General features: G+C 32.4%; 1 protein-coding gene across 1 annotated transcript in view; it reads right to left on the reverse strand.

Moving 5' to 3' along the window:
• The window catches only part of LOC145243523 (protein unc-45 homolog B-like), an 86,520-nt gene that overhangs the window by 41,221 nt on the left and 21,678 nt on the right, over positions 1-23,621 (reverse strand). Inside the window, exons 3-9 of the mRNA XM_080106492.1 lie at positions 19,528-19,703; positions 18,855-18,950; positions 17,190-17,360; positions 14,261-14,468; positions 11,322-11,489; positions 7,695-7,866; positions 2,240-2,309 (exon numbers count right to left, since the gene is read on the reverse strand). Of these exons, the coding sequence (XP_079962618.1) occupies positions 2,240-2,309; positions 7,695-7,866; positions 11,322-11,489; positions 14,261-14,468; positions 17,190-17,360; positions 18,855-18,950; positions 19,528-19,703 (1,061 nt within the window). The remainder of the gene's footprint in view (positions 1-2,239; positions 2,310-7,694; positions 7,867-11,321; positions 11,490-14,260; positions 14,469-17,189; positions 17,361-18,854; positions 18,951-19,527; positions 19,704-23,621) is intronic.

The raw sequence follows: 23,621 nt of genomic DNA on the forward strand, positions 1-23,621 counted from the left end.
GGATAGTATCTTTCAATCATTTTTCTTTTCTGATAAGAACATTAGCATCCAAATATACAAAAAGCTGGATAATGGCCTCAACAGATATGGTCAGGATCAGAAAAAAAATTAAAAAATGGCTGGCTCCAAATGCAATTGTACTGCAAACATTGCAATGAGTATGGACATTCGACCAGATACTTCAGGAAAGTCAACCCAACATTTGACTCTGTGAGTAATGATCATGCTGTTTGATGATTTGCAAGCTATTTTTTAATAGTATTTTCAAGTTAAATTAAAATTTTATGATATCTTTTTTTATTGAATTGTTAGATGAAAGTACAGAATAGTTACAAAACACCCTCCTCTCCCCATGTTAAGAATGGCTTTCTAAATAATAACATTATTTCAGCACGGTTCAACAAGTGCACAAATTTGCTTAACAATATGCTTCCAACCAGCCCTCAACCAAAATCAGGGAATTATTTTAAGCTTAGATATTGAACTATTTTCAATGATTACCATTCTGGGTTCACTGTGGTGTTATATTATATCTATGTAAATAAAAAAATGTATATCAGGGCTGAGGTATAATTGTATTAGAGCCTAAACTGCTACAATTTGTTTTGTTAACAAACAATTTTAATATTTTAATTTTAATATGAGGTTGACAAGTTCTTGCAGTTTTTAGTTTTTAAATTCAGATAAACATATTTCGGCTCCAACAATAATTTATTGATCGAAATAAGCACCATCAGAATCAACACACTTGCTAATGCAAAACAAGTGTATTTATGCCAGTAATGTAAAAATCTTGCGTTCTAGTGTCAAAATCGCTGAAAGCATTTTTTATATCGCTCAGGTTTTTGAAGCAGTTCTCACACAGGAAGTTGTTGAGATGCTTGAAAAAGTGGTAGACAGTACGTGAGAGGTCTGAAGAGTATGACAGATGAAGCAGAGTTTTGTAGCCCAATTCGTTCAACTTCAGCAGAGTTGATTTAGCATGTGGTCAGGCATTGTCGTAGAGAATTGGGCCGTTTCTATTGACTAATGCTGGGTGTGGTTGTCGAAACTTCTGATGCATTTCATTCATTTGTTGACAGTACTTTTGTGCCGTAAAAGTATTATAATGAAAACTTATTTGAAAATAAATCATTTGAAGTCAAAATTAAAAATTCTGCAAGAACTTTCTTGTCAACCTAATAAAAATTTTAATAAACAAGATATATATCTTGTTTAATTTTACCTGCTATAATTCTCAGAAATCAAAGTGTCCTTTATTGGGGTAAACAACTGATCTCTATATGAGACACACAGATATTCAAATGTTGCATTAAATTCATCTTTACTTATCAAATGTTGAGTTAGTACAGAAGTGAAGAACATTTTTTCTCTCACTAGTAAACAGTGTTACAGTATACCTTTCTTGTGATTCCTTAGTCTTACTGGATTTCAGGACAAGAATTCATCTAGTCTGGTGGAGTATCCAGCTTAGTGCTGTTACTATAGGCAACATCACTTGGAGAAGGTGCATCATCTATTATATAAATCTCACCTGTTTGTATGTATGTATGTTTGTATGTCTACCTAAAACTTTCGACAGAGGCGACGGATTTTCATGAGATCGGTATCATTTTGAAGCTTGATGTCTCGGCTCAACATTACTTCCTTCACCCTCAACCAGGCAGTTTTCTACAAGGAGGGGCGATTTTTTGCGAGCCATTTTTGCAAGTCATCATATCGGTTGGATTGACTTTGTCTAATTTTAACGTTCCGAACTTCCGATCGTGTCATGGAGTAGGGGTAAGACGTCAGATTTTCTTTCACTTTCTTTTCCACCTTCGAGTCATGAGTTCGAGCCTGCTTGCCTACTACCACTTTTTTTTTTTTTTGGCTCAACGCACACCTCCAGACACCCTGGCAATGCCGGGCACCCAGGCTAGTTGTTTGTATAAGTTAGTGCTGGGTAGCCATAATAAAGTGATCTTAATTGGGCTGTAAATACTCATGTCAAGTTGTCCTGACAAACCTCTACACAGAGAGGCGTTAGATATTTGTAGACACTTAAGGATATTATTTGTAGAGACACTTAGGGATATTAGCAAACTTTACATACTTCCTCCCGTAAGTAACTGATGTCTTTCTACAAAAAAATTCTAACTAGAAATATACCAGGGATACAAATGCCACCAAAAATCTGCATCATCTAGCCACATTTGTTGATATCTAGTACACAGGGGAGTGGGGGCTGTAATCATACCTGTAATAAAGTGGTGATCGTTCGAACAGCTTCAATTGTAGCATTCAGATCTCTTTCACCAAACTGTTCCCTGAAAAAAATGAGAAAATAAAAATGATAAAATATCTGGAGTGTCCGGTTTTGCCTGAGTGTAAAATACGCTTAAATATTATATTTTAATTTGTCCAGATTTCGTATATATTATTGTAGAGTTGTGATTTCAAAAGTAAAAAAAAAAGTATTTGGGTGCCACCAGTAAGAACCGAAACCGAAACTGTAGCATTCAAAGCTGGTGACGTTACCAATGTACCAACATGACAATCATATGAACTGATTAAAAATTAACAATAAACTAAAATGAATGCATTACGATTTTTTTCAATTTTGACCCCTTAAAAATTATTTTACCAGGCTAAAGACCAATCCATAAAAAATCCGATCATTTGAGGCCCTTAGCGGCGCTCTGCAACTTTTAGTTTCGGAGGAGATCAAGTTTGAAAATATGGAGACAGACATATAGCCTTTTATGTATCAGATTATAGACAGAAAAGAATGTGAAGAGTAAAACTTTTCAAAGAATAACAATGGCTTTTTAAATTGACCTAGTATAGGATTTAATACAACATGGAAACTAATTATAGACTAGCAGGCCACCTAGTGTTGTTCGATCATAAAATATGCTTAAATATATAATAATTTATGCAGATTTCATATCTATTATTATGCAGTCAATTCTTTATCAATTATTATATTGTACCCAATATATAGTAAATCCAAAGTCCAAATCTCCTATATATCAAGCTTCAAGTTTGTAGACCAAAAATTGATGGAGGAGTTTGGTAGACCGTTCCTTAAACAATGTCACTTTATATACACACACAAGACTGGATAGAAGTCAAAAATTCAAAATTGTATTTTTGGTCATTGAGGATTGAACCTTCAATCTTCAAAAGAAGGTCACTTTTACAACTGAATTTTTCTAAGTACTCTAACCATTGTACCATGGGTTCTAGTAAGAATTTAAAAACCTTAAACCTATTTTATTTCTACATGCAAATGTCATTACATTTTTTTTTTTTTTTTTACATAGGAGTCCCCACTTATCAAGACCCAGAGGCCACGCGAGGATAAGGGTTAATGGGTATACATTAGTCAATGTGATTATAGCGTAGTAATCGTAAGTAGTGAACATTTTATAAATTGGATTACTTAGAGGGACGGTTCAAGAACTTGTTTACATTGGACTTGAAGACAAATTGTAGTCAGCTGGAAAGCAGGCAAATAGAAGAGAATTCCACAGGTGTGCAGTTCTAAGAAAGAACCTTTGTTCATGGAATCTACGTTTAGGTTTCGGCACAGATAAAGAGTGGGCGAAATTATTGATAGTGGTTTTGGCTAGACGAGTGTTTTTCATGAAAGTTTAGCAAGGGGGGGGGGGGCATAGATTGGAGCTCAGATGAGCACTTGCCATGAAAATAACAATAAAGCAGAGACAGGCTCGCAACATCTCTTCTGTGGTAAAGAGGTTCCAATAAGAGGAAAGCGCATCCCCCACTAAGCTACGAAGTCTATTTTGAACTCTATTACTATCTACTTATTACTATATTATTTATTTGTTATTCATAATTAACAATTACCATATCGTTATTTATAATTAACAATTACCATATCGTTATTTGTAATCAACACTTACCATATCGTTATTTATAATTAACAATTACCATATCGTTATTTATAATTAACAATTACCATATCGTTATTTGTAATCAACACTTACCATATCGTTATTTATAATTAACAATTACCATATCGTTATTTATAATTAACAATTACCATATCATTATAGATTCTATATTAAGTTTACTTAATAACTGATCATCGTGACGTTTCTTTGAGTCATCTTCTGTCTATAATTTTTATTTCATCCCATAAGGGTAGATGGTTTCCCTTTTCCGTCCATATTATATAATTAGCTACGCCCGACTTTTCAATCTGTCCATGTATTATGGCGTTTTGATGTTCTTTAACCTTACTTTTGGTAGCCAATATGTCTCACCTTTTGTAAAGTTTTCCATGTTTACAATTGCAAATTACTTAGTACCTCTATTAAGTTGGGGCTGATGGAGCAAGAGCATACTACCTGCTTCAATTAAATAAAGGATTCAAAATCCCCAAGTTCAACAAGATATGTCAACTGAAACATAGTGAAAATGAAGACGAAATCAAGATGAGAAAAGTAGTCCAAATAATACAAATAACCAATCCTCATCTTAAAAGTTCAGAAATGTAAGATTTTTCTTTATTTTTGATTTTTAATATGAGAAGAGTTCTGGATAAGAACACAATTTAAAAATTTTCTTTTTTTACTCAATTTTTTAAATTCTTTTATTTTACAAAGATTAGAAACAATTTTTATTTCTTTCATCTTGATGTAATTTCTTAAAACGACAATTTTGTGCTACTTAGATAAAAATTAAGCAACATACAATCAAACGCTTGGTTAGTCGTTGAACTAGTATGATGCAAAAAAAATAAAAAATAAATAAAAATAAATACAATATGAACAAGCATCTCGCTACTCAACTCCCACCCAAGATGCCTACTGATAAATCTGGCCCCTACCACATTAGTCCCTTAAGCTTAAGTTGTAATAAACCTTGTTTGGGGAGAATAACAAATTTTTTTTAATATGTATGAAAAAAAAAAATGATGCTGTCTTCTCGAGGTTTATAGAATCAAACTCTCAAGATTTCTAGGAGTATTTTCATTTCAGAAGAATAAATGGACACTGAATATTGGAAGGTTTTAAAATGAGAAACCAGAGATGTGGGAATCCTACGAGTTGGAGTCAGAGACTTGATCATTTGAATTTTTGGAATTCTAAAAGTCAGAGGTTTTAGGCTTTGAGGAGTCAGAGTCAGTGATTTTAGAATTGAAGTAGATAGTCAAAAATTTTTAGAATCATACTTTCTGGCTCTTTTCATAGCATTACAAGTTGATTTTTTTTTCTTTTTATCAACTTGCATGTTATTTTATCAACTTGCATGAAAAGAGCTATGTAAAAGATGCTTAAAACCGTTTGAATTATGCAAATACCGTCAGTAGTTCAAAAGTTATGAGAATTTTAAGTGCGAAAATTTAGGCTTTTCCGTAGACATTTTTCTTTAGAAAAAGTGTGATAAATTATGGACCTCAACATTTCAAGAAATTCGGTAATTTCGCCACCATTTATTTATTTTTCAAGCTATTCTCATGAAACTTGGCACTCTTATGTAAAATTGTGTGCTCTTTCTGATTATGCAATCAAATCTGATGTATCTCTTTACCATAAGCCATGAATTATAAATTCAGATGTACAAATTTCAATTTTTTTAAACTGGCATATGGTATCATACAGTGGATGTCTATTTATGAACAAAACTAAGTAGTATAGTAGTATTTAAATATAGCTTTATTGAGAATAGGCATTTTCATGCCTCCTCACCAAAGGAGAGCTTAATCTTGGGTGTAGCCATTGAATGCCTAAAGAGCATTCATGGCTGGTATTTACTACTGGCTTCAAAGAAAAAAAAATTGAGTAGATATGAATTAATCTCAGAAATAAATCAAAGAAAAATTTCCATATAGATTTTGGATTTTTGTAAAAGATGGGAATTCCCATAGTCGACCAGAATTTATGCATTTTGGGACCAGTCCAATTGTTAATTTTGTTAATCCTCTCTATCTGGCCCAAAATATACCCCTATTTTTTGCGATGCAACCCTAAATCGTACTCTACATGAATCCTCGATGTAACTTTCACAGTACCAGGATACCAGGAATCCTGATAAGCAACAACTATATATTCACCAGTTGATGGTAATTTTTGTCATTTCTATTCTGTTGTTTTACTGAAAATTCAATTATGTAAACAAAGAAATAAAACAATAATTTTTTTACCTTGTTTTCACCTTAATATTTAAAATTACTTATATAGGTTTTAAAGTATGCTGAAAACGAATATCGCATTTAAATTTCTGCAAATGAATAAGGATATTAAGCAATGTCATTTCTTATGTTATCACTGGTGACACAAACGCGCATACCAAGATGGCCACCAGCAATAACGTAAGAAATGATATTGCTTAATATCCAGAAAGCTACTTATTTGTGGAAAATTTAAATGCGATATTCGTTTTCAGTACATTCGGAAACCTTTAAAGGTAGTCATTTTAAAGAAAACTTAAGGTGGAAACAAGGTAAAAATTTACAAAATGCATCACAATGAAATTCTTTATCGAACCGCCTAATTATTATTATTATTATTTAGATATCCTCAGTTAAAAAAAAAAAACGGGTTTGTTTTACAGATTCGAAAAAATAGTCTTGGCAATGAATTAAAAATAAATTCAAGTTTCACGATATCTTTTTTATTTTTATTTTTTATGTTAGGTAAAAGTACAGAATAGTTAACAAAAAACACCCTTCCTTCCCCATGTTAAGAATGGGTTTCTAAATAATGTTATTATTTCAGCATGGTAGCATAAATGCACAAGTATCTTTTATTTGTTATGTATTTGTTTTTTGTTTTTTTGACCACTAAAAAACACAATTCTACCTTAAGTACAAATAAGTAGTTAAACGCATGTACATTTTGTTGTTTTTTTAACGCTTTTAGTGCATGTGTACTAAAAGCGTTAAAAACAACAAAATAGTATTGTTTGGAAATCAAATTTGAAAAACTTGAAAATAATTTTTTTAAATTGACAAACTCAAAGTAAAAAAATGACTAGTCTCGTAAGACGAAAGCAGAAACACAGTTTTCTATTTTTAAGAGAATACTTTAGTCAGCTCAGCGCATGACATGCTTAGCGACCGTTTTTCTGTAAGCAGATTTGATTTCTATAAAAGATAACATTTGAAATAAAATTCCGCGCAATTAATAATTATCAAATATTTACATATTATACATGAAAATAATTCTGAAACTATTATCTATATGAAAATGGATGATATATACCGATTTATCTTATCAATTTTAAAATATTCTTTGTTAACTTTGCTCGGTCGTAACTTTGCTTCCTGTGGTCGTAAAAATAAAAATCAAATACCAGTAGAAATGGACTTCTTTGTTTATATAGCCTGTAAGATTTCAGCCATATCCAATCAAATTTAACCCTGCGCATATGTATCCAAATGTAACATATGAAATGTAAACATTGAAAAAGTGTTTCCCTTTGTATTGTCATCATTTTTTACCGTTTTTTTTTCATTTTTAACTTGGAGCATAAAAACATTGAATGCATAAAAGAAAAATAAATTAACATCATTGGAATGCTTATTTTATTCTCTTTTCATCGATGTAATTCTTTTAAAAACTGACCAACAAATAAAAAAGATATGACTTGTTGAAACACATTAGGTATGTAATATTGCCACTGTCCACGAAAATACAGCATATGCTTGTAATGCTACTTTTCATCATGTGATTACTTACTTAAAGTAGTTATGACAATGTTCCTTGAAGATTTCTCGCTCTTTATCTGAAATCATATCATCATAAATCTTGGACATAAGCAGTGCTGCATGCATACGAGAATTTTCTGTCACTTTGAACACAGATTCCAATTGGCGATGGCTACCAGCAATATTCAACACGTAGTTCATACCTAAAAAAAAAGTAATGAAAAAAAGTTCAAATATAGTTCAGAAAAAAAAAAAGTGATAGCGTTTAATTCGTGTTTGTCATTGCTCAAGTAATAAAAGTTTTCAAACAATGTCATATTTTTTTTAACCAATTACTCTAAGTGACCGCCAGTGTTACAATATTTAATAGAAGCAACAAACTATCCGCCATCCAGCGCAGCTACTATTATAGCTCTAGCTATTCTTTTTACAATACATATCTTTAAAAAGAAATTTATTATAATTTATAAAATTAAGTTTTCAGTGGAATTACCTCCCTTGAAAATTTAAGATTTGGTAATTTATTCTTTAAATCAGTTTAATTTTTATTATTTTTTAATGGAAATCACTCCAGACAAGACACAAAGCCACTTGATGTAAGGAGCTAAAAAGAATGATGATTTTTGAAAAGACAAAGATATGTCTATTGATCTTAGTCTTGAAAAGACCAAGGTTATAGGTAGGAGGAAAACAGTTAGCAGGAAGAGAGTTCCACAAGTTTGTGATTCTTGGAAAGAAGCTTCTGGGATAAGAAGCTATATTACAATGAGGTATCAAAACAGCAAATCGATGGAAACCACTAGACCAATGAACTAATGGGACAAAAGAAGCAGGGAATAGATCAAATCATTCTAAAGAACACACGTCAAAATAGTATTTATAAAAAAGACTAGCAACATCACATTTGGGAGAAGAGAGAGGTTGCAGAGAAGAAGAAAGGTGGTGTGTGTGGGGGGGGGCATTTCTGAACTTTATCAAAAACCTTCAAATGAGACAAAGATTCACCAGCCTAAACATGGCAACAATACTCCATACACTGCCTGACAATAGAGTTGTAAAGATAAAGAATAGCGTCAGGTGCGAGAAAGTATTTAGAATGAGAGAGAGAACTAATTTTACAAGAAGCAGAAAAATAATGAATTTAATACATAAACTCCAAAAAAGATTTGATGAGAAGGAAAGGCCAAAAAGTTTCAGAGTCAATTTCGTCTTAAGAGCAGAACCATCCATAAGAATCTCAGGAAGAAAAGGGACACATCTACGATTGAAAGACTTGACAAAACTATTTTATATATATATACTAGCATGGGTGCCCGGCGTTGCCCGGGTATTTGGAGGTGTATGTTGGACAAAAAAAAAAAAAAAAGCAGTCAATTTTTTTAACTTTGACCCCTTAAGATTTATTGTTTTGGGCTCAAATCAAGTTATTAAGTTAGATCCATGTCCAAGGAACCTATATCTAAAATTTTAAGTGTGTAGACTCAAAATTGTCGGAGGAGTTTGGTAGAGTTCTCAAAAGTCAAATCGTTGAATTTTGACCCCTTAATCGCCAAATTTCTAGCCAAAAACCGATCACATCAATTTCCCAAATCTCAGTACCCTGTATATCAAATTTCGAGTCTGTAGACTAAACATTGACAGAGTTATTGCGTAGGGAAATGTACACACACAGACACACACACTGACAGACACTTTCACATATATATATATATATATATATATATATATATATATATATATTACAACTGAATAACAGCAAATATTATTTTATTACAAACACTTTAAAAAAGGGTTATGCTAATAAGCATATAAATAATCATGTTTTAGATTGATATATAATTTCTTTAAAAATATGTTCTATTATTGATCAGAACAGTTATGAGCAGTTTTAATTATAAGTGTGATATATGAAAAAATTTGCATTTATTTATTTAGATATTAAATATTATTTATTTAGGTTGCGCAAAAGATAAAAGTATAGAAAAGCTAACATTCACTTGTAAAACCAAGAAAAATACAATTTATATAAAATGCATTACAATGAAAAGAAAAGAAAAAGAAACAAAAAGAAAAAGTTAGAAAAGAGGAAAGGAAAAAGGGAGAAAAAAAAGAGGAAAAAGAAAATAAGGAACAAAAGAAAAGAAAGAAAAAGATATTTATTTCCCTCGATATCTTTCTAGTTAGAATTCTTTCTTGAAAGACATTAGGTATTATAGGAGCGACCACATGAAGGTTGCCAACATCTAAAGTGAAAGTGATTCTTTAAAACAAACTGGATATGAGCTGATGAATTCAGTCTATCGTGCAGAAGTAAATCACCATCAGTTCTTTTTTATCTTAATTGAACTTTTTAACTTTGTTGTGATTATTTCTGCTGCAAATATTGGTGCTTGTCCAGGATTTCCCCTATATTAAAAAACAAAAATAAAGAAAAAGAAAATCTGTATGATGTACGTATCCATGACGAAACAAAAATATCATATTTCAATAATCGTGTAAATTGGTCGAATAGTTTTATTTTTATAAAAGAAAATTTTTAAGTGATTAATGGGAATTTGTAGGTATTAGAACATAAATCTTACTGTGACAAAATTGTGGATCAAAAAAGGGGTTGATGTTGAACTTGCAAAGTGGGAACAAAAATAATTATTTTTTCTCATCATATGAAGAAATAAATTCAGTTGAAAGCTGACAAGCAAGCTGCCAATAGACAGTGATAACTAACACATCCCAAACCTTAAGAAAAGTGAAATAAATTCTATTTTTGAAGGGTACGATGTTCATGTGGTGATGAACTAGTAACAGGTAGGAAAAGTAAGAGAGGAAAACCTCCCCCTCCTAAGATACAGAGAGAGCCCCCCCACCCCCAACTCTTGAGATAGCAGAGAGAGTGAGTTGGGAAGGACCAGACAGTGCCAGATTGCCTTACTGAATTCTCGACACAATATAATCAGCTATGTTGTGTGGCTAAGAGACTCCATTCTAGTTGCCACTGGAAACCACATTATTAAGAGAAAGACTCCGGACTTACGGTAGATATTGCTAAACCAAAAATCACCCAGAACTTAATAAGCGAACCAATCCAAAAACACTTTAATTAGAAAGTGCATTTAGAACATTATACATTTTTTTCTACAGAAAAACAACATTGTAATTTTTACACAAAAATAACAACCGTTGAATTATTTTTTCTTGCTTAAATGACCTCTGCTCCCCTGTGGTATAACTGGTGACCAATATCGGATGATTGCCTTCATGATCTTGATAACATGGGGGGAGTGGTAATCTGACAAAACGGGATCCTTTGATATCTGCAGTTTTCGTCAGTATTAAATGACCATGTGGACTCAGGAACGCCAAGGTTAGGACGTCAACAGAACATAGAGAAAAGGGGGTACATCAAAATAATATTGGTTATTTGATAAAATTTGATTTTTCTTATTCAAAAATAAAACTACTTGATCAATTTACTTTATTTTTGAAACATGATAATTTCGTTTTGTAATGGCTATGTACATAATACAGATTTTTCTATATTTTTGTTTTTTAATATAGGGTGACTTCTGGATAAGAACCCAAATATTCATTGGTTCGCTTTCATATTATTTCCAAGCCATCTTCGCTTATCATGGTCAAACAAAATGAAAAGAAAGTTTACCTTCAATTTCCATGAAGCGCTTTGACCAACCAACGCCATTACTTCGTGTGAGATACTTTATGAAAATTTCCATGATGTTGTCACGACCATAAGCGGACACTTTCCAACTTGGTAACATTTTCGTGAGTATGGTGAATAGCTGGTCAATGAAATTTTTACCATTTTCATCTGGAACAAAAAAATTGTATTTAAAAAATGTTTTTTTTTAAATGTGAAAAAGCAGAAGATTGTTATAAAGATAATGTATAAATATCTATTACAAAAAAAACTGTTTTAATAATTTAGAAAAAGAAAAAGTTGTATAAATATATACATTTAATTTTTTTTAATTGTACTAGTGTATCTTAAAAAAAATAGTAAAACGATTTTTTTAATCATAGGAATATATACTTAACATATATCCCTATAATTTGAGGCATCTTTTACAATTGGGGAGGTGAGGGAGTCTTGTCCAGAATTCCTCCATATCCAAAAAATAAAAATAAAGAAAAATTTGTATGATGTGGCAAAAACAAAAATATCATATTCCAAAAAGTCACGTAAATTGATCAAATAGTTTTATTTTTACAAAGAAAATCAGTTTTAAGCAGTTAATGGAAATTCATAGGCATTACAACATAAATGTTGCAAGTTTGAATTCTTGAGTTATTTCCCATACTTTCTTGACTGTTTTTATAAATGGCAGGCATTGGTTACTTATAAAATTTGATGTTCTTTTTCTAAAATTAAAACTATTTGATTGATTTACATGATTTTGGAATATGGTACTTTCATTTAGTCACAGGTACATACATCATAGATGTTTTTATATTTTTACAATATAAGGGAAATTCTGGATAAAAACCATTTTTAAATAGTAGAAATAAGAAAATAACTATATGAAATATTGTAACAAGCAAAATCAACAAAGTTACCATAAAAAAAAACATTATATTTACTTTTTTTGTATCTTGTAGGGTCAGTATTGATTTTAGTTTTTAATTATTTTTTATAATTAAAATTTTATTGTATTTGGTGTTTTTTAATGCATACATGTAAATTTTTGATATTTGGGTTTCAAAAGACATCATTTAAGTTTAATGTATAGTTTATAGATTAATTTTGTTTTGTAGGCATATGTAAGATTTTGTACATAGTCTGTAAACTATAGATTTTATTTAAACGATGAATGTAATACTGACATCCGGGTTCAAGTGAATCTAGGAATAATCACAAATACTTTCTCAAAACTCCCAAATTGGAGCCTCATAAACAGATGCAGTGTAAGGTCATATCTAGATTTGCAAGATAGATACCAAAGTTGTCCAAGAAAAATTGCGGTTATGCCCAGGATGAAATATAACTGATTTATTGTTTTTTGTCCACAATTCCCCGTATATTAAAAAAAAAAAAAAAAAAGAAAAATCTCTATGTACATACTTACCATGAAACAAAAATATCATATTCCAAAAATCATATAAATTGATCAAGTAGTTTTATTTTTTAAATGATTATAATGGAAATTCATATTTATTATAATGCAAGTATCGTTGAGTTACCCCCCCCCCCTTTGTTTCTTGAAAATGGCAGGCAAGACAGTTACTTCTTGGATATTCATAAAATCTAATTTTTTTTATTTAAAAATAAAACCACTTGATCAATTTACACGATTTTTGGAAGATAATATTTTCGTTTTGTCATGAGTACATACGTTATACAGATTTTATTTTTATTTTTTAATATAGGGGAAATTCTGGACAAAAACCAATTTGCTAATGTTAAGCCAAAAAAAAAATAAATAAATAAAAAAAATAAGTATTCAGCGTTTTTAAGACTGAACCATGGCTTAACCTATAACAAAGATCTAACATTTAGTCTTTGACTGGAGGCAAAATTTCCAGTCAATCAGCAAAGATCTTTTTAGCTCCTAACATTTTATATAATTATTCTTATAAAATTTCTTTCTGAAAAAAATTTAACTATGGTCATGATTAAGTACAAATTCTCTAAAAAAAGAAAAAAAAATCAACACTGAAATTAAAAATAAAATCACTCATTGTAATAGTCTTTGTTTATATTAAAAAAAAAATATTTTTTTTAATCCTTTGAAAGGAGGCTTCATAATTTGTGTACTCATTTTTTTGCGGATTGTTATCCTCATCTTCATTCTCTGGTCTTCTTCAGGTGATTAACTGTGATGGGATAGGAATGCTGAGTCTTGTAAGTATATCCCCCAGTAATTACTGCCTTCAATAGTGGTTGTCATTTCACCCCGCTTTGGCCAACTAATTCTCTGGCCTGCTTAGGTTGGATTGAAACCACTATCTTCAGACAATGCTCACCTGGAACCGTAGAGACTCAATGCCTCTATCCATTGCACTATGGGCCTCAGGGATACAGTTACAAGACTCAGCATCCCTATCCTGTTGCAGTTCATCATCTGAAGAAGGCCAGAAGATGAGTTGGCCGAAATGTGGGGAAACACCAACAACTATGAAGATGAGGATAACAGTTCACAAATGTTTTTGTTTATTCAAAATTAATAATCTCTTCATTTATAGGAATTTGTCAATATCTGTCAAACTTAGCAATTAGTTTGCTGTTTTTATTCTTATTCAGTGTACAGAACACATAAAAACATAACGGTTAGGAAGAGCATTCGGCCTATAAAAACATTACTTCAACTAAGGAAATGGCTTCTGAAGAAAATCTCTCAAAAGATATTAACCATTGTGAATAAATACAAATTCTTATCAATTAACTCATTGTGGTTCTTAACACATAAAAACACAGGGGAATTTTGTTTTTGAACTGTTACATTAATTATGTTAGAAAATTCACTTTCTCTCCAAGAAAAGATTCCAATAGCACGGTTGCTTGGCTTGTAGTAAGGATGGTCATGGACTAGATGCATCTGCTTATAACATGTCAAAATGATTATATTTTAATGCAGTCATTACCCATTTCAAATGTGACAGGCCTACAACGTTCTTTTCTCTTCTTCTTTTCAGCATGCTCTTTGACCTTAGCTTTGTACGCTTCTACATCCGTCATGGAGTTGATTATGTTGCACAGCAGAGAGGAAGTAGCAACACAAATCTGTTCTTCAGGAGAGCCAATCATATCACAGATCTGATGGATACCTACATCTCTCAAGATGGATTCAGTCTACAATGAAAAAATAGTCAGCATTGTAAAATAAAATTAAAAAAAAAAAAAACAGGAAAATATTTAATAGGACTTAGTCACATCCTTTGAAAGCGTTATTTTGTAAGGTTAAATATGAAGACTTTAGAAAATGAAATAATGTAAAAAAAATTTATTATTAAAAGAAATAATGAAAATCATTTTTTTTTCTGAGACTTTCGGTGAAATCCACTCTAATCATAGAAGACTTTGTAATCTGTATTTCTTTTCTTTTTTTTTTTCCATGGACTTATCACCAACAAAACGAGAAAAAGAAAAAAAAACACACAAATTACAAAGTCTTCTATGATTAGGGTGGATTCCACCAAAAGTCTCAGAAAAAAATATTTTAATTTTCTCATTTAATAATTAAAAAAAAAAAAAATGCATCAATCAATTTCAATTCTTGTGTTGTAAGCATGTTTAGTTTCAGAAGAGATTATTGATGGGTAGTTATTCTATACAAGTCCTGGAAATGACGAATTTTCAGTGGACAGCTGTTCTGTACAGGTTCCAGACTTTATAATTTTGCAGCCAAAGAGTAAAAGATCCTTCTTGTGTTGACATGAAAAAAAAAAGTATGTGCTGAGAAGCTAAAAGGTTTAATTTTTATGGAGTAATTCTGGTTTCTGTTTGGAAAACACAGGAGAGTTAGAAGAGCATTCAGCCTATAATAACATTACTTCAACTAAGGAAGAAGGATTTCCGAAGAAAATCTCTCAAAAGATAGAGCAGAACATGAATTTGATTTGTTGGTTACTTACAGCAGCATTTCTAAATAGAATCTCCTAACTCCGAGGAAGAATACCCCCATTATATTGCAACATCAATCATTAGATCTAAATTTTTAAAAATACTGTATTTATCTGATGATGATGAATTTTTGTTTTTACTCTTTTTCAACTGAAACAATGCATATTGCTAATTAGACATAAGGAACTACGACTTGGGATCATGTCTAAGAGTTTTGGGAGACTCATAGGAGTTTTACAACAGTTAGGAGAAGTTTGTAGAGTCTAAGGTTTGCAAAGTTTTACCACAGTTCAGGAAAGGACAGTTGTCAGTTGAACACAGTACAGAGCAAGATTATGACTTTGACCAGGTCAGGAGAGCTTTGGAAGATAGAGATGAGCTTACATCAACTGACAAACTCGGCTTCGGCAAAAAAACTAAGATATAGACATTAGCACTTAAAGGATAGTTTCCACAATAGTGTCACACATGCATCCAGAGTGCAACTAATATTTGTAGAAAATGTTGGAGTCAGTGTTTTCTTTTTTAGTTTTAGTTTTTTATACTTGTGAACCTCAACAACTGCCAATGTGAGAGACAATGACACGGCCAGAAGAGAAGATGAAAGAAAAGAAATCCACGACAAACAACATTGAGGTTAGTAATGTCAAGCAAGCGTGATAGCATGTGGTTCTCAGATCAGTGTTAAAGTTCTGCAGTTAAACAGTGTGAATGCAGAGCAATTGACAGATCAACCAATCGGAACATAGGTTTTTGCATTCACCCAGGATTAAGCCAACTCCTCCCATAGAACACACAGCATCCTGAATGAATGCAGACCATGAACAGTGGTCCGTAGCAGCCAAGAGTTATAGGAAGCCAATCCTGGAACCAGCAGTGAATTCTGCAGACCTGTGGACCACAAGTAGGTTCAATATCGACTGTGATAGTGTGTTTTCAGCAATCTTGGAGCGGTTCTGGAGCTATTGCTTTACGGATGAACTCTTGTGTTGCAATGCACAGTATGATCAGCAAAGTCTCCTCTTAAAAAGTGCTTGGTTAAGAGGGATAATCAACTCTCATATCCAGATTTGTGCATTGGAGACAAAATGGTGTCAGTAGACCTGCAGAATTCGGCAGAGGCAGTATAGGTCAAATACTACTAACTTTTTGAGATCCACAGTTCCAATTAGCAAGATCTTGCAGCTATAGAGATGGATCGATTGAAGCGCCTGATAAATTCAGAATTTTATGCTTATTGTAATCTCAGTATGAGGTGGAGGTTGTTTTTATCAAACAAATCCTTAATATTTTTTCTCTTTATTGAAGTTATCCCCTGATCTTACAAAATCAGTGTAATCAGTTAGAATGTGTTTAATTGCAAGCAAGGTTTGACATGAGATATAAATAGGTTGATTTTCTTTTCTCAATCAATATGAATGGCTAATTGTGTATGACCCATTTTTATTCTTGTTAATGTGACTTCTTTTGTTTAGTTTGGTATTTTTTCTTGCTTTTTAATTTTTGGCATTATTTCATATAGTTTGTTATTGGGAAATTCATTCCAGTAAGTTTGCCATTCTTGCATTATGCATGTACTAATATGTCTTTTAAGGTCTGCGCAGGAAATTTTAGTATTCAAATCAATTTGGTTTTGAACTGCAAACAAAGAAAATCAAATAAAACTCATTTTTATTAACTCGATAACTCCTCTTGAAGCATCCTCAAAATTTTTTATTTCAAATTGAAAGAAATTAATTAAAAAAAATAAGTTGATTCAGGGAAAAATTTATAAAATAAGTTGATTGTGGAGGAGAAAAATTTATAAAATAATTTTTCTCAGGGGGATGAGGGCTATGAAATAATTTGACTCCCAGAAAAGTTTATAAAATAATTTGACTGGGGTGGGGTATAAAATAATTTTTTAAAAGTTAAAAAAAGAAAAAAAAAAAAAAGGAAAGAGGGTCTTACTCGTTTGCGACTGTTGTCAGCTAAATTACTCAATGCTCGAATAGCTGACTGTTTTAGTTCAACATCATCTTTCACTTGCGTCATTTTGTTTAGAAAGTAAATACCATTTTCACGGACAATTTTCTCAGCACCTGCATCTTCCCGAGCCAACACCATGATATTATTTGTTGCCTAAAAAACAAAAAAGATTTATTTTTATTTACTTATAACATGGAGATAAATTGTGAATAATAATTTCTTTTTAAAGACAGATGGAGAAAAACATTGGTTTTGATTTAAATTATCAAACAACAAAGATCATATTCATCTACAATTTTTATGTTGTAATGCCTACAAATTCCCAATTATCACTTAAAAATGTTTATTTTTATAAAAAATAAAACTACTTGATCAATGTATGTGATTTTTGGAACATGATATTTTCGTTTCATCATGGATGAATACATCATACAGATTTTTCTTTATTTTTGTTTTTTTGAATATACGGAGAATTTTGGAACAAGAACCGATTTTTACTCAAAAGATAAAACAGATATTCCAAAAAGATGTATCTATTATTCCCATCATGAAAATTAACTCAGGCTTCTGATTTTCAGTTGAAATGGAACAGGCATATAGCCATCACTTATAATCATATGGTGAGTGTTGGTGGTTACATGGATAACGACGTGGGACTGATGACTTGGGTGTGCCACATTTGAACCCAAGCAATTTCATAAGGGAGATAAATCTTTGCAGCTTATCTACCTTTTATTTGAGTTATTTTATTCTGATTAATCATTTTTTATTTTCATTATAGCATATATATTTTTTAGCAACCTGCACTTGGGTCCTCTTGCAAAAATACCAACAACAGAAGCAAGTCGATCAACAAAATTGCATCATGTTGACTTAATTCACTTTATTCTTATAAATAGACTTAAATAAAAAAAAATATAATAGGTCAATAAATCTAACATTTGGCATCTTTGACTGGAAGTAAGGTTTATAATCAGTCAGCAAAAAATTTTTATCTTATGACACTGATGAGTATTTACATGAAAAGGACTTAAAAAAAAATAAAGTGCCTGTGCATTATAACTAGTAGGGCTGTTACAACAGAATATTCTTTTCATTGTTTTGACTCTCAAGTATATATCCGACACAGTAAGACAGTTAATCAACCAAGAACTACATCAGTCTATATAAAAGTATATAAGATATAAACGGATGTATACTCAAGAGTCAAAACAATAAAAAAAAAATATGCTGTTGTCACAGACCTAATAATTAAATATCAAAAAATGTATCTTAAGTAAAACACTATTACATAATCAAATGCCATGTCGAAATTAGCAGAAATTACAAAAAATGACTGAGTGGAAGATCAGCTAGAATTTCTTTTTTTTTTTTTTTTTTTTTTTTTTTTACAAAAAACAAAAATCATATATTCTCAATTTACCTTTTTTTTTATTTGAAATAGCATAAGTTAAAACAAGGGAGATAAGTCAGTTTGTCATATGGAATTGTCTGCAATAGAAAACTATAATACTGTATTATTCAATTAATTTTATTGTTTTTCTTGTAATTATTCTTCTCCTCAACCAACATAGAAATTATTTTTATTTAGATTTATAAATCAAATATAATTTTTCTTATTCAAAATTTGTAAATGCAGAAACTTACCCCTAATTTCTTATCTCTTGTAATATCTGGATTGTCTTCGAAGGCCAACGAGAACATCTGTTTAACTTTACCATCTGTGCTCGTCTGATTCTGGACCTGAAGAGAGGTTAATAATGGGCCATATAATGTTTGCCATTCAAACAAAATTGAAAAGATACAGAAAATAAATTACCTAAAATCATCTTGTCGGATTTCAGAATTTAGACTCAAAACAGCATCAAATTAAAATTTAATTCTGACTAACCATTTGTCTTTTTCCTTATTACATGTATTACAATACAAAAATGTCTTTGGATTTAATTTGTTTGTGAAAAAAAGGTTTGGTTAGGAAGATTGTTACGATAGCGATTTGGTTTCAGTTGGAATTTTTGTTGTTTTTTTTGGGGGGGGGGGGTTTCGCAACATATCAACCCTTTTCAATTTATTTAATCCAATAATTTTGGAAAAAATTTTTATGTTTCAAGTTCTTTATATTTTCAAATATTTATTCATGTGTTTGGTTTAGTTTGGTTGTTTTACGGCATATCAACCCTTTTCGGGTTATTTAATGTCAAAACAAGGACAAAACAAATGCCTCCAAAATTGGCAAAAATTGCATAATCTAACGAAGATCAATTTTTACAAATTGACACCGTGATTCAAAGCCGCAAAATGATTAATCAAAACAACTCACCGTTTGTTGCATGAGTGGAGAAATTCTTTGCATCATCTTCTGAACGGCCGTGTTCTTCGGGTCCATCTTAAGGAGCTTGGTGGCATCGCTGTAAGCTTTTTCAATCTCATTCACACCCTCGTAACCTTGGCAACGTCGAAATAGGGCCTTTGTGTCTTGTGGAGATAATGTCAAGGCTAAAAATTGTTGAAAATAAAATAAAGTGAATGGAAATGAAAACTGTTGGCAAAATACCAAAGGTTCACTAATTATTTATGCAGCAAAATAGTCTTCTTTTATTATCACATTTGTCATATTTTACCCCCCCCCCCCCAAAAAAAAAAAAAATGAGATTCTGGTTTTAAAAACAGCCTGAAAAAATATTGGGGAAAAAAAACAATTAAAAATTAAATTTTTTAGATTTTAGAGTGGGGGGATCATTTTCCTATATAAATTTAATATAAAATGAACACTCACTACTTGTTAGTAATTAATAAAGATTTTTTTTCAATTTTTTTAAGAAAGAATTTGTGTGAAATGAAGAGATATAGAAAAGTGTGGGTTAAATAAGTTACTCTTTCTTCATATTCTTTGGATTATTCATCTTGAGTGTCATTTCCACATTTTGGTCGATGCAAACTCTGACCTCCTTTAAATGTACTTGTCAAACTCGGGAATGTTCCTGTCAAAACTTGTGAATTTGGATGGAATTTTAAACAGAACTCTTTATTTACAAGGGGCGTGCAATAAGTAATGCCCCTGACCCACTTCCCATAGCAGTAGAGCAACGAAACTTGGCACAATTATTAGTCTTTCTCTACATAGGACCACCCAGAGTTATGCATTTCTCCCATCATTTGATGCAGCTCTGGAGACTGTTTTTGTAGAACACCCCAGGTTGGTCCTCCAACCACGACGTGACTTCAGAAATAAAGGCTGCATCATCTGGAAAATGCTTTCCTTTCAAAAACAACTTTATGGCTGGGAAGAGGTGAAAGTTAGAGGGTGCAAGGTCAGGGGAGTAGGGAGCATGGGGGGTGGATTTCATAACCACATGCTCCGTGCTTCTGATCTGGCGATATGCGAGTTGTGGACCAGAGCATTGTTTTGCTGATCTTGCTCCACCTCTTGATTTTGATAGCTTCCCTTAATTTCCTCAAAAGTGAAGCAGAATAGGCTTCTGTAATTGTGGTACCCTTTGCCAGGAAATCTGTCACACTACTCTGTCCTGGTCCCAGAAGACTGTGAGCATGACCTTGCCTTCTTTGGAGGTGGTGAGTCCTAGTGCTTCCACTGCATTGACCTTTGGTCTTTGCATTGACCTTTGGGCTTTGGTCTCTGGATCATAGTGATGGACCCAGGTTTCATCCTGTGTAATCAGTTTTGAAAAACTTTGACTCATCTTCTTGGCACATCTCCAAATTCATCCTCGAGCACTCAACGCGTTCTCGCTTCTGGAATGGTGTGAGCAACTTGGGAATCCATCTGGCAGACACCTTATGCATATGCAAATGGTCATGAATGATAGTTTCCACAGACCCTGTACTAATCTTGACATCTTGGGCTATTTGGCGAATAGTAATGCGCCGATCTTCCAAAACGGCAGCCTCAACTTGACGGACAGATGCCTCATCAATGGCAGAAGGGGAGGGGGCGACCAGGTCTGGGGGCTGTTTCCACAGACTTCCGGCCATGTTTGAATTCACGATGCCAGCGTTTTACAAGGTCATATGATGGGGCATTATAACCATAAGTTTCTTTCATTTCATCAAAAGTCTCCTGTGGTGTGCGTCCTTTCAAATACAAAAACCAGACCACTGCTCGACATTCAACAGGCTCCATTTCACACCTGACTCAGTTCAAACACCTGTAAAACAGAAACCACAATTAGTTCAGAGCTGTAATTTGCCACAAAACCCATAGAGATATAAATCATTGCACATGCAAAATTTCAGCTAGATCAGATAACTGGAAGTGGGTCAGGGGCATTACTTATTGCACGTCCCTTGTACATCATGGGGGTAGCATACTCTCATTCGATCAGCCATGACTGGATAGAGGTACTAAGTAATTTGCAATTGTATTTTTTGGTTGCCTATACTGAGAATTGAACCTTCAACCTTCAAGAGAATATCACTTTTACAATTGATTTTTCCAAGTACTTTAACAATTCCATCCAAATTCCTCCAAGTTCGACAAACATTCCTGAGTTTGACATGATACACTTGAAGAAGGTCAGAGATTACATCAATCAAAACGTGAAAATGACACTCAAGATAAAAACAGTAGTCTGAAGAATCCAAATAATACGAATAACCAATTCTCATCTCAAAAATTCAGAAACATACTACTTTCTTGTTTTGACAAAGTACAAAATCAACTTCACAATCTAGTGGAAAATGATTGGTAAGTGCTTGACTGAGCTCCAATCTTTGGTCCCTCTTTTTAAGATGTTCACTGCAAGAATTTGTCTTACTACCAGAACTGCAAAGAACTTTCCTTTCTTCCTCAGTGTACCTAATATCAAACAGAACCTCCATGAACAGCGGTTCTTTCAAAGAAAACTTTCTGTAGAACATAATACTATGGAATTGCTTTCCTGCAGTCTACAACATAATTGTCTTTAAATCCTATGTCAACAAATATTTATTATAAGTTTTCAATTCCTGTTCATTTCATTCATCAGTTTCAATCCTCTCACAATGTCCTTCATCATTCAACTAATAGTATAGTATTTGGTCTGTTGTCATGAATGCCTCTCAGGCATTACCGTTTTTAGGAAGTGTGGGAGGTAGTGTAGTAGCTGTTCTATGGTCAGGATACCATCCTCCCAGGGTTTATCTTTTCTTGGGGGGGGGGGTAATATACTAAGAGAAAAGTAGAATATGGATCTTGTGTTTACTTTTAGCAGCCTTATAAGTTTCCCTTATTTTGTTCTTTAGTTCTCATATTCCATGAAGATTGTTTCTGACAAAGGGGGAAGAACTACTGTTTTCTGTGTAAGAATCGTCATCTGACACTTATTGTTGACTAGTTTTTAGACATTAAAATAGTCATTTTCTAATTTTTTTGTTCAGTTCCTTACATCAAGTGGCTTCATTCTTTGTCTAAGTGATTTAACTCTGGTTGCACATTTTTGCTGATTGTAGTAATAGTGTAAGAATTTTCAACATAATGCTTTCTCTGTTTTTTTTTTAATCGAGAAGAAAGTTAAAAAGGCAAAGCAACCACAGTTAAATAACAACAGGACGCAAAAAAATATAGGAAGAATATTACACGGATACAAAGGAAATGAAATTACCGTATACTAAGAATTCTCCTTTTCCACCCTCTCAACACATACACAATGGCACTAGCCTTTCGTGATACCACACAAAATGGTCATGAAAGGTTAAATGAGGATGGAAAGACTGAGGAGGGAGGGAGGGCACCAACAAGACTTCTACAAGAACAGTGCAAAGAGCAACTTTGAGGAAGCTTATTACCACTCAAATTCCAGTCATTGTCAGTGAGAAATCAATCGTAAGCGACTGTTGGAATAACACAAAATGATTTACAATGGTTATCAGAAGTGCTGAAAAGTTGTGGAAACTTGTTACAACTCATATTCCAAAGAATACTAATCGTTCTTGCCAGTGAGCGATCACTGAAAATGACTTGTATGAGAAACCTTTATGAGTAAAAATTGTTTTTGATCAAATGGATACGTGAAATCCCTGATTCCAGTAGTAGAAGCAACAACGACCACACAAGCAGAAAAACGATCGCTGTCAAATACTCAATGCCTATTGGTAGAAATACTTAAAACTAATTGGTTAATTTTACTAAAATATTTAATCTCAAATGGTTGCCAATACAAGATGTCTACCAATCGCGAGAAAAAAAATTGCTTTGGTATCTGAGCACCTGTCGGCATCGGCTACATAAGCAAGGATCTAAGCATAACTGCCAGTGAGAAATTCAACTTGCCACATGAACCTATGTCAGTCACAACACAGTGTTATTAATATTAACTGTGATACAAACTTTTTATAGGCAAACTAAATCTAGCCATAGCCACTTGGCTGAAGGCATCTCAGCAAACAACACAAATCAGAGTCACAGACTACTAAATA

This window comes from Euprymna scolopes, chromosome 22 (assembly GCF_053919585.1).
Source record: "Euprymna scolopes isolate OS-2025 chromosome 22, ASM5391958v1, whole genome shotgun sequence".
Taxonomy (NCBI): domain Eukaryota; kingdom Metazoa; phylum Mollusca; class Cephalopoda; order Sepiida; family Sepiolidae; genus Euprymna; species Euprymna scolopes.